This window comes from Littorina saxatilis, unplaced genomic scaffold, assembly GCF_037325665.1.
Source record: "Littorina saxatilis isolate snail1 unplaced genomic scaffold, US_GU_Lsax_2.0 scaffold_525, whole genome shotgun sequence".
NCBI classification, from domain to species: Eukaryota; Metazoa; Mollusca; class Gastropoda; order Littorinimorpha; family Littorinidae; genus Littorina; species Littorina saxatilis.
In genome coordinates this window covers 13006-28325 of record NW_027127200.1, presented here as the reverse complement: position 1 = coordinate 28325, position 15320 = coordinate 13006, and the positions used below count along the sequence as shown (strand labels likewise).

At 41.4% G+C, this 15320-nt stretch overlaps 1 protein-coding gene across 1 annotated transcript; it reads right to left on the bottom strand.

Annotated features, from left to right (window-relative positions):
- Positions 1-532: 532 nt before the first annotated feature.
- Positions 533-8470, bottom strand: LOC138955673 (uncharacterized). Its single transcript, XM_070327229.1, has 4 exons — positions 8379-8470; positions 6463-6609; positions 4444-5093; positions 533-722 (listed from the first exon to the last, which is right to left on the bottom strand). The coding sequence occupies exons 1-4, from the start codon at positions 8398-8400 to the stop codon at positions 603-605; spliced, it is 939 nt and encodes a 312-aa protein (XP_070183330.1). The 5' UTR covers positions 8401-8470; the 3' UTR covers positions 533-602.
- Between the last annotated feature and the right edge of the window lie 6850 nt (positions 8471-15320).

Genomic DNA, 15320 nt, shown 5'->3' with positions numbered 1-15320 from the left:
AAAAACAATAGGTCCAAATTACCATGCCGTAATATTATATTGATGAAATTTCCGCTGTTTGCGCCGTTTTCGATAATTAGGTACACCGGCTGGAACGGGTATTTCCGTAAACGCAGCCTCGAGTGTCAAAGACGACAAACACAGAGTCAATGACGACAAACACAGAGTCGGCACCGAGTGCATTTTTCACTCGTAGCAAACATGAGCATTTCGATCGGGGTTTGTTTTCCGACTTTGCAACTCCCATTCCATTCATTGCAGACCTTGTCCGCCTTGTACGAATATGTATCGGTCAGTTGACCACCAAAACGTAAAAACTATCGGTCCATCGACCGGACAAGGCTAGGTCCAATGCGTCAAATCAGAAAGGAATGCGTCACAGACAAAAGACCGAGGCCTGGCAACAACACCGTATAGCATGTTAAATTCTTTACACAAGAAACTGTTTCCTTGATAGTACAATAATTGATTGCAACTCGACTAGGAAATGTCCTGAACTATAGACCAAGTTGTGGTTTCTGGCTCAGGAAAGCTGAATTTTAAGTAAATTGGTCAACCATGAATTGTCGCAGTCAGTGAGTTACTACTTCTCACAGTTTCTTTCATTGACTTTTACCTTGGCAAGTTTTCTTCCTTTGTGCAGGTGGTGACAGCATAGGGTAATCGCAGGAAGAAGGTGTGCTATCAGAATCAAAATCACTCTCCTGACAGTAGTCTTCATCCTAAAACAAAATATTCACAGTTAAGTTAATGTGATGTCTCTTGCAAGGCGGAGCATAGAATCATGTGGAACTTTTATTTAAACTAAAACATCACAATTTAAACCCCAAAAGGTATTTGTAAGTAGATCGGAATATCGGGTCAATTTTTGAAAAAGGACTTGGAGAAAGTATGATCACATTCACACCATTTTTAACATATATATATACATGCGTGTGTGTTAAATCCCACAGGGGAGCTAGGTCGATCGACCAAATGTCATCCTAAAGCTCCTATTGTACAATACTTTCAACGTATTTTCTTTCGCCCTAAGGTTTGGTACTTCCTTTCAAATCTCAAAAAAGTGTTGTTGTCTGATGTTGATGTCGTGTACCAAAAAGAAATAAAAACGTGTATAAAAAAAAAAAAACTGAAAAAATAAAATTCTCAAAAAAGTAATATGTCATTTTTTTTTAGTAACAACCCAGATCCAATTCGCCAAATGTCGCCCTAACGCTCCCATTATACAATACTTTTGATTAGGGCGACCAAAATTATAACATATATATATATATATATATATGCATGTGTGTTAAAGGCACAGTAAGCCTCCCGTAAACCATCACAGAGCTCCCGAGCGTCTAAATACAGTACAAGCATACTTCCATTTGAACGCTCACCGAACGGGAACATCCTGGCTGCTTTCTGTCGAGCGTGAGACATTTTCAAAGAATTTATTTTCGTAGACTTGTTCCGTTAACAACAACGGCGCCTCGTTTTTGCGCTAGACCTAACTTTTAAAATCTAAATAATAAATTGACAGCTTGTTACACAAACATTCTTTAATCATAAAAGAATTCGTTTTTCATCAAGACAAGATCAGAACAATTCGAAGTTGTGAAAGTTTAAAAAAAAAGAAAAGCCCGGAAGCAGGGTCACGCAAGGGTCGTAGCAGACGACGGCCGGTTTATCAGTGCAAATCGCCGTTCCTCTCAACAGTCAAAAGCCATCGCGAGAGTTCTTGTGAACCACAGCCGTTGTTTCGTGCATAAAAAAAACGTGCTATTGTAGATAAGCTCACGTCGAGTCGCATTCAAATGACTAACTATGACGACTGCATTGTGAACTGGATCACACGGGTTCACGATGGCTCAGGGGTAAGATAAACCACGCAAAAATAAATTCTTTGAAAATTGTTCGCTCTTTACGGAGGGCACCTAGGATGTTCTCAATTGGTGAGTGTTTAAAGGAAATGGTGTTTGTACTGTGTGTAAAAGCCTGACCGCATCTGTGATGGTTTACGGGAGGCTTACTCTGCCTTTAAATCCCACAGGGGAGCTAGGTCGACCAAATGTCATCCTAAAGCTCCTATTGTACAATACTTTCACATATTTTTTTCGCCCTAAGGTTTGGTGCTTCCTTTCAAATCTAAAAAAAAGTGTTGCTGTCTGATGTTGATGTCGTGTACCAAGAAGAAACAAGAAGAGCAAACGCTCGATTGAGTCACTTTCGCAGTTCTGAATATTATATGAGGCATCAGATGGACAGGAAGAAATTGCTATTCACAACACAATGAGTCACGTTCACATAAAATTTGAGCCCGGTCACTTTTATAGTTTCCGAGAAAAGCCCAACGTTAAGTTGTGTGTTGCCGAACAGAAAAGGCTAGTTATCTCCCTTGTTTTTCTGATAACGTTCGTAAAAGGCTACAGATGTAAATACTTTGATGTAAAGAATAATCCTACAAAGTTTCAATCACATCCGATGAACTTTGTCAAAGATATAAAATGTCTAATTTTTCCTTTGACGCTGACCTGTGACCTTGAAAAAGGTCAAAGGTCAACGAAACCATCGTTAAAGTGTAGAGGTCATTGGAGGTCACGACTAAACAAAATATGAGCCCGATCGCTTTGATAGTTTCCGAGAAAAGTCCAACGTTAAGGTGGTGTCTACGGACGGCCGGCCGGACGGCCGGCCGGACAGACTAACACTGACCGATTACATAGAGTCACTTTTTCTCAAGTGACTCAATAAAAACGTGTATAAAAAAAAAATCTCAAAAAAGTAAAATGTCATTTTAGTAACAACCCAGATCCAATTCGCCAAATGTCGCCCTAAAGCTCCCATTATACAATACTTTTGATTAGGGCAACCAAAATTATAACATATATATATATATTGTGTTAAATCCTATAGGGGAGTTAGGTCAACCAAATGTCGTCCTAAAGGTAAAGCTCCAATTGTACAATACTTTCAACTTATATTTTGTCGCCCTAAGGTTTGGTGATTCTTTTAAAATCTCAAATTTCATTTTACTGACAACCCAGATCCCATTCTCTATCAAGCAGACATACAAGCTTATGTCGACACATGCTTCCAGACAAATTTGCAATAACAATAGAATCATTTCCCATAATACTATGGCAGCTTAGCACACCTGCCTTTCGTTGAGTCTCCACAATCATCATTTTGATTATTCTGAGACTATGATGCATGCTGGGTGTGTTTCTGCAGGTTGCATTGACCCGAGTTGGACATTGGCGTCAGGATCAAGTCCAAGCTTGATTTTGAGTGCATATATGTACTCAGAATACTGAATAGACCTCCCTTTAAAATCTCATCCCAAAGAGTAGTGAGACACCGCCCTCCATGAGGGGTCAAGTTAACAGCAGTGTACAACTCAGACAGTCACTTATCCAAGTACTTGGCTAGGCTCGGCATTGCTTAACTTTGTCATTGAGTGAGACTGCAAGCAGCCCACTCGGCCACTATGGTCCAATAAATATTCGTGTTAAAATAAATGTGATGCTTTTGACACAGATCATCATAATGGTCCTGACTTGCCTCAATTATGTGCTTATCTTGTGTGTTTTTCTGGATTACACAGGTACTGTAGTTAATGTCCAACTATCCTAAAAATTAACAGTTTCTTGGTAGTGAATGCGAGTACGTGTAAGAATGTTGTGACTTTTACATACTTTCTTTTTATTCTAAATTCAACCAATCTATATATGTACGTGTGTGTGTGTTAAAGCCAAATGTTGCCCTAAAGCTCCCATTATACAAAACATTCCACTTAGGCATAGGGCGACCGACAAGTATGGGTTATATGAAGTCTTATATCGCGCGCGTATCTCCAGACTCGGACTCAAGGCGCCGTGTGAGATGGATTTTTTTACACAATACATCACGCATTCACATCGACCAGCAGATCGCAGCCATTTCGGCGCATATCCTACTGTTCACGGCCTATTATTCAAAGTCACACGGGTATTTTGGTGGACATTTTTTTAATCTATGGCTATACAATTTTGCCAGGAAAGACCCTTTTGTCAATCGTGGGATCTTTAACGTGCACACCCCAATGTAGTGTACACGAAGGGACCTCGGTTTTTCGTCTCATCCGAAAGACTAGCACTTGAACCCACCACCTAGGTTAGGAAAGGGGGGAGAAAATTGCTAACGCCCCGACACAGGGTCGAACTCACTTCCGAGCGCAAGTGCGTTACCACTCGGCCACCCATTGGTGCCTTTTCTCCAATTTCATTAGACTGACAACATCGACCTAGAGGTGGCTAAATCCCATTTCCTGGAAAGTTTAAAAAATAAAAGCGGTCAATTTTCGTCCTGATATGGCTCTGCGTAGTCGGCTGGACGTTAAGCAACAAATAAACAAACAAAAACGGTCAATTTCATAATGGAGGTAACCCGTGAGTAAGTTCAAAATCACAATGCTTTTCGTACCTGTTCATCTCCAAATGAGGCTGGTGGTATCGGTACATTTCCAGATGAGGCTTTTGGTAGCGGTACATCTCCAGATGAGGCTGGTGGTATCAGTACATCTCCAGATAAGGCTGGTGGTATCGGTACATTTCCAGATGAGGCTGGTGGTATCGGTACATTTCCAGATAAGACTGGTGATAGCGGTACATCTCCAGATGAGGCTGATGATAGCGGTACATCTCCAGATGAGGCTGGTGATAGCGGTACATCTCCAGATGAGGCTGGTGGTATCGGTACATTTCCAGATAAGGCTGGTGATAGCGGTACATCTCCAGATGAGGTTGGTGGTATCAGTACATCTCCAGATAAGGCTGGTGATAGCGGTACATCTCCAGATGAGGCTGGTGATACTGGTACATGTCCAGATAAGACTGGTGAAACTGGTACATATCCAGATAAGGCTGGTGATACTGGTAAATCTCCAGATGAGGCTGGTGATGGCGGTACATCTCCAGATGAGGCTGGTGATACTGGTACATCTCCAGATAAGGCTTGTGATACTAGTACATCTCCAGACGAGGCTGGCAATACTTGTACATCTCCAAATGAGGCTGGCAATACTGGTACATCTCCAGATGAGGCCTGAGGTACCAGTACATCTCCAGATGAGGCTGATAAAAAACAAATCATATCTTTTAACTGACAGAAGCATGTGTTGCATATATATATATATTGTAATACAGACCTTGGGACCTCAATTTTGCCATGGAGTTTAACAAAAAAAAAGCTACGTGCATTTTCAGAAAAATGAGAGTACTCCACATAACTTTTAATCATTCATTTCAAACATGCTGCACACACCGTCATTGATAAAAAAAAAAGATGGAAATCTTTGTTGATTTTTTCTTTAAGAGAAGACCTAATGTCATTAGACATCTGTTTCATCATTGCTGTAGCCTTCTTGCAGGAACACTTAGACTTCTGCGCGATGTTTAAGACAGGAAACACACTTTTGACAGCTTGTAAAATCACATCTGCTGTGCTCAATGACAAATTCATTTTCACTATCAGCTCGGATAACATCGCTTTGGCATGTACTGCACCCTGTTCCTCGGGTAGATCTTTTGCAAAAGACAAAGTCTGTGATGCTCCTCATGCTGGCAGCGGCTTTTCTTGGTGTTGTCAATTTCAGGATCCCTATGAGTCTAGCTTTGACATGCAGTGTCTATCGATGTCAAACTTGGAAAACATACGTTGAAAGGAATTCCTGTTCCCGAACAGCCTTTTTCTTTGCTCCTGCTGAGGATCCACCTCTTTGTTGTTGTTTTTGCATGATAAAAATTGAGCTTTCCACGCTTTGAGCTGATCAACGCAACTGATCTCGTTTAGTCACTTCATACGAGATTCAAAATGGCCATAGTAACAGGTTGTTTTTTTACACTAACTGAGTGAACCGAAAGTAGAAACTCAAGAAGTCTAGGAATTATTTCTCTTTTTTTCCACAGACCGTATCAATCGTAATTTAGAAAATCAAGAGTACAAAATATGGCAAAATCTTACGGGTTCCCTTTTCTGTACTATAAATAGCAATAAAATGATCACAAGATCAAGAAGGGGCATTTACAGGCTTCATGGCCTATCTAATACTAATGTACATTTGAAACTTAGTCAGGTATAGATTACATTCAAAAAGCAGAGGGGTGGACTTTTTCTTGGGTTCCTACCATTGTAAGTTTTTGTTAAAACTTTAAACAATTAAAGTAAAGGTTAATGTATTGGCAAAACAAAGACGAGAACCGAAAAATGCCACACTATGAAAATAAGTATGATAAAATGAAGTCGCAGTAACACTAAGCTTTCAGTTTTATGGGAAAAGTATATATTTCACGACGTTACAAAAACATATTGAACGGAATTGCCACCACCAAGGAATATGATAGCCATGCCTTCAACCCTATTCAACGAAGAGGAAATCTGTATCTGTCAAGTCAATGCTGGTGTCTTGATTACCGCTTTACTGCTTTAAAGAAATGTGCCAACCTTGTGTTTTTTCTTCTGTGACTCGACGGCCTCCAGCTCCTCTTGCAGTACCACAACTCGTTTGGACAGCTGCTAGTTGCGGAATGACAGACTGTCGACCTCCTGCTGGTACTTTCTGTTCCATTGTTCCTTCTCTTTCAGGTGCTCCTATACAACAGGCACAAGAACCAATTGTATTTATGGTCAGTTGACAAAGCCATCTACTTTCAGTACATTTGACACTTTTCAACAATTTAGTCTTATGGTATGAATATTCTTCAAATGGCAAACAATTTTCTAATTACATTCAAAGTTATTCTTATAATTATCATATGTTAAAAGGCTTTTCTGGTTAATGTTAATTGTAATTCAATCAAGTTTGCGTTTTAATGAAACAGATCCTGTGATTGGTCAGAATGCCCCAACTCATTAAAAATTACCGGTCATTAAATAGAGCTTAAACAATGACCACGAGTTGATTAGTGGAAAATAAACCACGAGTGGGTATTTGCAGCCTCTTGGTAATTCACGAGTGTGCGGAGCAGGTTGTTAATGAATTTTTTAGCTAGTGGCTATCGACAATTAGTCACCGGTAATTTGTAATGAGTTGGGACATTCTGACCAATCACAGGATCTGTTTCATTAAAACGCAAACTTGATTGTATTACAATTGTCGATAACCACTCGCTAAAAAATCCATTAACAACCTGCTGGCGAGGCGTATTGATACAGCCTCAACTAGTCTCGGTTAGCTTTGAGGGTCATTTTACAAGTAGGAAATATGAAGGCCAACGAAATACCGAGACCATAAGGTATGCGAAGTGATGACGTTGAGTACGTGACGTAAGTTAATGCATGAATTCTTCCGGACTACGTCAGTCAATTCCAAAGATCGCTTTTGTGATGAAAAGAATTTGTTTTAGAGTTTGCTGTCCAGAAACCCGTCAAAAAAGAAGGGAAAATGTGTGTGAAAGAAAACAAAACAGGAGCAGAGTGATACGATAGGAATACAGAGACATTTCTTGGGACTTGACCCTTGCAGGTAGGTGGACTGAAAGTAGTGTGTGAACAGAACAGAACCAATTCTGTCTGTTTACAACCGCATGAAAGCAGGAAAGAGATTGTCGTCAGATTCAATTACAATAACATTAACATGCTTCCATTTGAAACTTCTCGGTCTTCATCGTGGATTGACGCCCTCCCAAAGTCTAATTGAAGCCCTCCGTCGCTTCGCTCCGTCGGGCTTCAATTAGCTTTTGTCGGGCGTCAATCCCCGATGAAGACTTCGAAGTTTCAAATGGAAGCATGTTAATCACTTAATGTGTAACTGAACAGGTGGGGGCCTCATCAGATCAAAAAGCTGTGTCTGGCAAGAACCGTAGTGAAGGCATTACATCCGCATCAAAGCGACGAAGGAAAGTGTCCATTCTAGCTCTGCCCTCTAAAGTCAAACAGCAGTAAGTCCACTCATAATAAAGCCAAAATGAAGTATTGCCAGTCATAATTATGATAATATGACTGGCAATACTTCATTTTGGCTTTGATTTTTGTTTGTATGTTTGCTTAACGCCCAGCCGACCACGAAGGGCCATATCAGGGCGGTGCTGCTTTGACATATAACGTGCGCCACACACAAGACAGAAGTTGCAGCACAGGCTTCATGTCTCACCCAGTCACATTATTCTGACACCGGACCAACCAGGCCTAGCACTAACCCCATAATGCCAGACGCCAGGCGGAGCAGCCACTAGATTGCCAATTTTAAAGTCTTAGGTATGACCCGGCCGAGGTTCGAACCCACGACCTCCCGATCACGGGGCGGACGCCTTACCACTAGGCCAACCGTGCCGGTTTTTGGCTTTGAAGGGCAGGCTAAAGGTAGTCACTTTGATTAACTGGAAATAATTCATGCAAGTTTTTGTCTTAGCTTTTCTTACCTGAATTATTGCGTAAAGCCATGAGGACCACTCATCCTCCTACCTCTGGTGTAATGAGGGTAGTAGTCCATTTTTGCCGCAAGTACCTGGATAAAAAAAAGCATACACAATAAAATATTTTGTGTTGCCTCAACGTGCATGTCCACCCCCCCCCCTCCCCCATGTGACCATCTTATCAAGTTGCAGATATTGCTAGTGGTCAGTGTGTTCCCAACACAAATGTGACAAAGGGGTGCTGGTTTTTGTTTTATTAGGTTGAACTTGAAGAATTTTGTAGTAATGAATGTTTTTTGTTCACATCAATTTTGACTCGGTTTAAAGACTTTCATCTGGAATGTTCATAGATCAACCCATAAAAGTTTATCAAATTCCCTTACCAATAAATACACTTTAATTTTCCATGACCAGTGGCTGAACTTCTGTAACACTGACATTCAATTACAATAACATTAACATGCTTCCATTTGAAACTTCTCGGTCTTCATCGTGGATTGACGCCCTCCCAAAGTCTATAGTAATTGAAGCCCTCCGTCGCTTCGCTCTGTCGGGCTTCAATTAGCTTTTGTCGGGCGTCAGTCCCCGATGAAGACTTCGAAGTTTCAAATGGAAGCATGTTAATCACTTAATGTGTAACTGAACAGGTGGGGGCCTCATCAGATCAAAAAGCTGTGTCTGGCAAGAACCGTAGTGAAGGCATTACATCCGCATCAAAGCGACGAAGGAAAGTGTCCATTCTAGCTCTGCCCTCCAAAGTCAAACAGCAGTAAGTCCACTCATAATAAAGCCAAAATGAAGTATTGCCAGTCATAATTATGATAATATGACTGGCAATACTTCATTTTGGCTTTGATTTTTGTTTGTTTGTTTGCTTAACGCCCAGCCGACCACGAAGGGCCATATCAAGGCGGTGCTGCTTTGACATATAACGTGCGCCACACACAAGACAGAAGTCGCAGCACAGGCTTCATGTCTCACCCTGTCACATTATTCTGACACCGGACCAACCAGGCTTAGCACTAACCCCATAATGCCAGACGCCAGGCGGAGCAGCCACTAGATTGCCAATTTTAAAGTCTTAGGTATGACCCGGCCGGGGTTCGAACCCACGACCTCCCGATCACGGGGCGGACGCCTTACCACTAGGCCAACCGTGCCGGTTTTTGGCTTTGAAGGGCAGGCTAAAGGTAGTCACTTTGATTAACTGGAAATAATTCATGCAAGTTTTTGTCTTAGCTTTTCTTACCTGAATTATTGCGTAAAGCCATGAGGACCACTCATCCTCCTACCTCTGGTGTAATGAGGGTAGTAGTCCATTTTTGCCGCAAGTATCTGGATAAAAAAAAGCATACACAAAAAAATATTTTGTGTTGCCTCAACGTGCATGTCCACCCCCCCCACCCCCCCCCCCATGTGACCATCTTATCAAGTTGCAGATATTGCTAGTGGTCAGTGTGTTCCCAACACAAATGTGACAAAGGGGTGCTGGTTTTTGTTTTATTAGGTTGAACTTGAAGAATTTTGTAGTAATGAATGTTTTTGTTCACATCAATTTTGACTCGGTTTAAAGACTTTCATCTGGAATGTTCATAGATCAACCCATAAAAGTTTATCAAATTCCCTTACCAATAAATACACTTTAATTTTCCATGACCAGTGGCTGAACTTCTGTAACACTGACATTCAATTACAATAACATTAACATGCTTCCATTTGAAACTTCTCGGTCTTCATCGTGGATTGACGCTCTCCCAAAGTCTAAAGTAATTGAAGCCCTCCGTCGCTTCGCTCCGTCGGGCTTCAATTAGCTTTTGTCGGGCGTCAATCCCCGATGAAGACTTCGAAGTTTCAAATGGAAGCATGTTAATCACTTAATGTGTAATTGAACAGGTGGGGGCCTCATCAGATCAAAAAGCTGTGTCTGGCAAGAACCGTAGTGAAGGCATTACATCCGCATCAAAGCGACGAAGGAAAGTGTCCATTCTAGCTCTGCCCTCCAAAGTCAAACAGCAGTAAGTCCACTCATAATAAAGCCAAAATGAAGTATTGCCAGTCATAATTATGATACTATGACTGGCAATACTTCATTTTGGCTCTGAAGGGCAGGCTAAAGGTTAAGGTAGTCACTTTGATTAACTGGAAATAATTCATGCAAGTTTTTGTCTTAGCTTTTCTTACCTGAATTATTGCGTAAAGCCATGAGGACCACACATCCTCCTACCTCTGGTGTAATGAGGGTAGTAGTCCATTTTTGCCGCAAGTATCTGGATAAAAAAAATCATACACAATAACATATTTTGCAGGGTTCCACATCACGTAAAATTGGAGGTATTATACCCTCTGACCCCCCCCAAATCACGTACGAGACGCTCTTTGAAAGGGTGTCGGTAAGTAACAATTATTTTGCCAAGAGGTATAATAACGTACGACTTGAAAGGCAAAAGGGTATGACTTTGATCGTTTTACAAACGGTACGACTGGTTATGCGACGCTCGAGGTTTTTTTGGTTTTTTTTTTCGCGGGAGACTAATTTCGGAAAGCTTCACCGGCGATCTCGACACGTGTTTTACTGTCTCCGGGAAGTCGGCGCTGTCAGCGTGACCAGAGTTACTTCCCCTCCGCTATTTTCGGTTCTGTTGGTTCCGCGAAGACCGCGAGCGTGCAAGTTTGCAGACGATCAGTTTTGTCACTGACTTTGTGTTTGAAAAGGCCACGACCAAGAAAGCCTGTTGCAGTTGATCCAAAACAACGAACTTTGACGTTTGCATTTTTGCGATACCTGATTTTAGCATGCTTGGTGACATTCTCTTGACCATTCCAATCACTTCTGTACCCTGTGAGAGAGGCTTTAGTCAACAGAACCGGGGGAAGTCAAAGCTAAGGAACCGACTCTCAGTGGAGAGACTGGCCTAACAAAATGATGATTAAACACGTAGGCACTGACCTAAAGCGTGACATCACTGGAAGGGCGGCATTGCAAGTGCACGGAGCCATGAGGAAAACTAAGGAAATCTGTTGACAGTGGCTGTGACTTGCAAAACAAAACACCAAGACTTCACCCAAAGACTGAGTTACAGAGTAATAATTATTAGAGCCATACAGTTGCAACGCCCTTTCAATGATGCCACGCTTTAGTGTGTTGAAACTTAGATTGAACTGTTGTTGTGGAGAGACACAGTCACAAGTGTGTTGCAGATGTGAATTTCAACAGGCACTTGATAGGTGTGTTGTTAATTTGTAACCAACAACTGAACAGGCAAATAATTTCAAACTTATTGATACTCATAATAATATTCTTGTTGTTGTGGAACTGAACTGACTTTTCATAGCATTACCCTGAATTTTGGGGGAAAATCAATCAATCAATCAATATGAAGCTTATATAGCGCGTATTCCGTGGGTACAGTTCTAAGCGCTTGTCGAAGAGTTGTCAACACAGGACTAACAAAGAAACTAACATCTTCAGACGGACACGAACCCTATCACACACTAGCAAACCCTGGTAAACAAACAACTGTTTAACAACAATGTACACATCAATAGCTAGGTCGAACAAAATAATATTAAGCACAAAGAAAACACCTCTCACAGAGCACAGCACAAGAATGTCTTTTGGGGCACAGCACATCACGTCGAGCATGAAAGTCGCAGCCAGCTACGGGAAGAACTGAGTCTTCAACCTACTCTTAAAATAACTGTGGCACTGCACTGGTAAACTCATAATTGTCAGTTGGTGGCTGGGTTCTGGGTTATTAATAAAAGTTTACTGTTCAGAATTTCAAGCCAGTTTACTTGTTCGTTTTGTGAAAGCTCTCAGCCTCTGACTAGTGTTTTGATACCGCGGTAATTGCTGTAAATGTTTAAGTGTTATCATAGACCTGTATTAGATAAATGGTGTTATTCACTTATTGTAATGCTACAAGCAAGAATTTACACATATGACATTTCCCAATGGTCATAAATTATTTCCTTTATTCAAAGCACTCTCAAATTGACAATGCAATCTGCACACATTGACATCATGCACATGCAAGAACCTGGTAAAACAGCAAAGCAATACACAGAGTCGCCGACAACATGCCATACCCTTTGATCAATCAGGAAAGGGTATGAAAACCCTTTACTTTTATGGTGAAAGGGTATGAATACCCTTGACCTCAGAGCCTGTGTGGAACCCTGATTTTGTGTTGCCTAGACGTGCATGTCCACCCCCCCCCCCCCCCCCCCATGTGACCATCTTATCAAGTTGCAGATACTGCTAGTGGTCAGTGTGTTCCCAACACAAATGTGACAAAGGGGTGCTGGTTTTTGTTTTATTCGGTTGAACTTGAAGAATTTTGTAGTAATGAATGTTTTTGTTCACATCAATTTTGACTCGGTTTAAAGACTTTCATCTGGAGTGTTCATAGATCAACCCATAAAAGTTTATCAAATTCCCTTACCAATAAATACACTTTAATTTTCCATGACCAGTGGCTGAACTTCTGTAACACTGACATTATAGTGACAGTCAGTGTCACTGACAAGTCAGCATGCAGCTCAGCACTCGCTGCACTGTGACCTGAGAGTGAGAAACTATACTCTATAGACCCAAATGAAACACAGCACTCTGAACGTTTTCACACGACATATTTTACTCGAATTTGCAAATGTGTTCTTCGGGTTGGTAGACTAAACGCTTACAATTAAGCTTACATCGAAAGAAATCGATGCGCAGAAAGTTCACCTTCGTCGCTTCGACAATGTTCAGAATCAGAGCACTCAGCACTGACTCGACTGAGTTGTGGAGAGAGCGATGTGGAAAGTAAAAATCAGGCTTATGATCAGCATTGTATTTCAAATTACTTACGTATATATTTTACATTGCAAAACAATCAAATAAAGTCATCAAAAGTTGTTTACCAGCAGAGCACATCAGAAAAAATGGCGTCCTTTCACATCTCCGATGAGGGCGGCAGGTCAAATTTCGTCTGACTGTGGTCGAACCATTTGAAGATCAATGGATCCGTGATGGCTCATAGTGTGAATTGTGTATCTTTTCACAAAAGACAAGTTTCGCAAAACGAGAAGAAGCACGAATGGGATACGTATTTCATTATTTCGAGTAAAACAAAATTCCCACAAATCTCATTTTTTTTACAAGGAACACTCTCAGATAAAAATATATTTGACAATTTATCATAGTTGCCCTAAAGACCCCATTTTCCAAAGGTCGACATAAGTCTCAAAATTACTTTTTGATTTTTTTCCTAAACGGTAAATCCCAAATTGATGCCATTTACAGACAAGACACTTTGGGCACTGTCTTCTCGATAGCGATAGGGTCGATGCTGTCAGTCCAATGGGATTGCAGAAAAGGGGCCAAACCTTAGGTCGACCGATTTTCGGTCGACCTAAATCGAAAGTGTTGTAAAATGGGGGCCTTAGGTCGACAATTGGTCGACCTAAGGAGGCTTTAGGATTTATATATATATATATATATATATATATATATCTGATTATTCATCTATCTATCTATCTATCTATCTATCTATCTATCTATCTATCTATCTATCTATCTATCTATCTATCTATCTACCAGTCCCTCTTCGTCTGTATCTGTCTCTGTCTCTGTCTGTCTGTCGGTCTGTCTCGCGGGGGCGGTAGGAGCTTAATCGAGACTAGCAAATATATGGGTTTTTTTCTCCATAAGGTATTTCCAGATGCCTTAAATACGGGCGAATGTAACTCACTGCAGTTGATTAATGTAATGATAAGGCAGGTAATGCAATGCTATCTCGATTCATGTTCAGCCAAGACCTGAGATTTGTTCACGGCTCCGTGGCCTTTGACAAAGCAGTGACACGTAATTTAATGGCGTGTTTACCCCTTCAAAGGCTTGCGAGGGATGAAGGAAGTAAATTATTCTCAAAAGCGACAGTGAAAGTGATATGAAAATAGTCTCTCGTCTGTTACTTGAAAGGAAGCCGAATGAGTCATTATGTTGACAATAAGAGAGAGGGAGGACGACACACCAGCACACAGACAGACACACAGACATATAGAAACACAGACACACACACAGACAGACACACAGACTGACACACAGACAGACACACAGACAGACACACATACAGACACACAGACAGACACACAGACAGACACACATACAGACATACACACAGACAGACACACAGACAGACACACAGACAGATAGAAACACGGAGAGACACACAGACAGACACACAGACAGACAGACAGACACACAGACAGACACACATACAGACACACAGACAGACACACAGACAGACACACAGACATACACACAGACATACACACAGGCATTCACACAGACATACACACATACAGACAGACAGACAGACAGACAGACACACAGACAGACAGACACACATACAGACACACAGACAGACAGACACCCAGACAGACATATACCCAGACAGACACACAGACAGACACACATACAGACATAAAAAACAGACACACACACACACACAGACAAACACACAGACAGACACACAGACAGACAGACAGACAGACACACATACAGACAAAAACACAGACACACAGACAAACACACAGACAGACACACAGACAGACACACAGACAGACACACATATAGAAACACAGACAGATAGACAGAAACACAGACAGATAGACAGAAACACAGACAGATAGACAGAAACACAGACAGATAGACAGAAACACAGACAGACAGACACACAGACATAAAAAAACAGACACACACACACACACAGACAAACACACAGACAGACACACAGACAGACAGAAACACACACAGACACAAAAAACAGACACACACACAGACCGGGTGAGACACCGACAGACAGACAAACAGACAGACAGACAGACAGACAGACACACACACAGACATAAAAAACAGACACACAGACAGACACACAGACAGACACAGACAGACAGAAACAC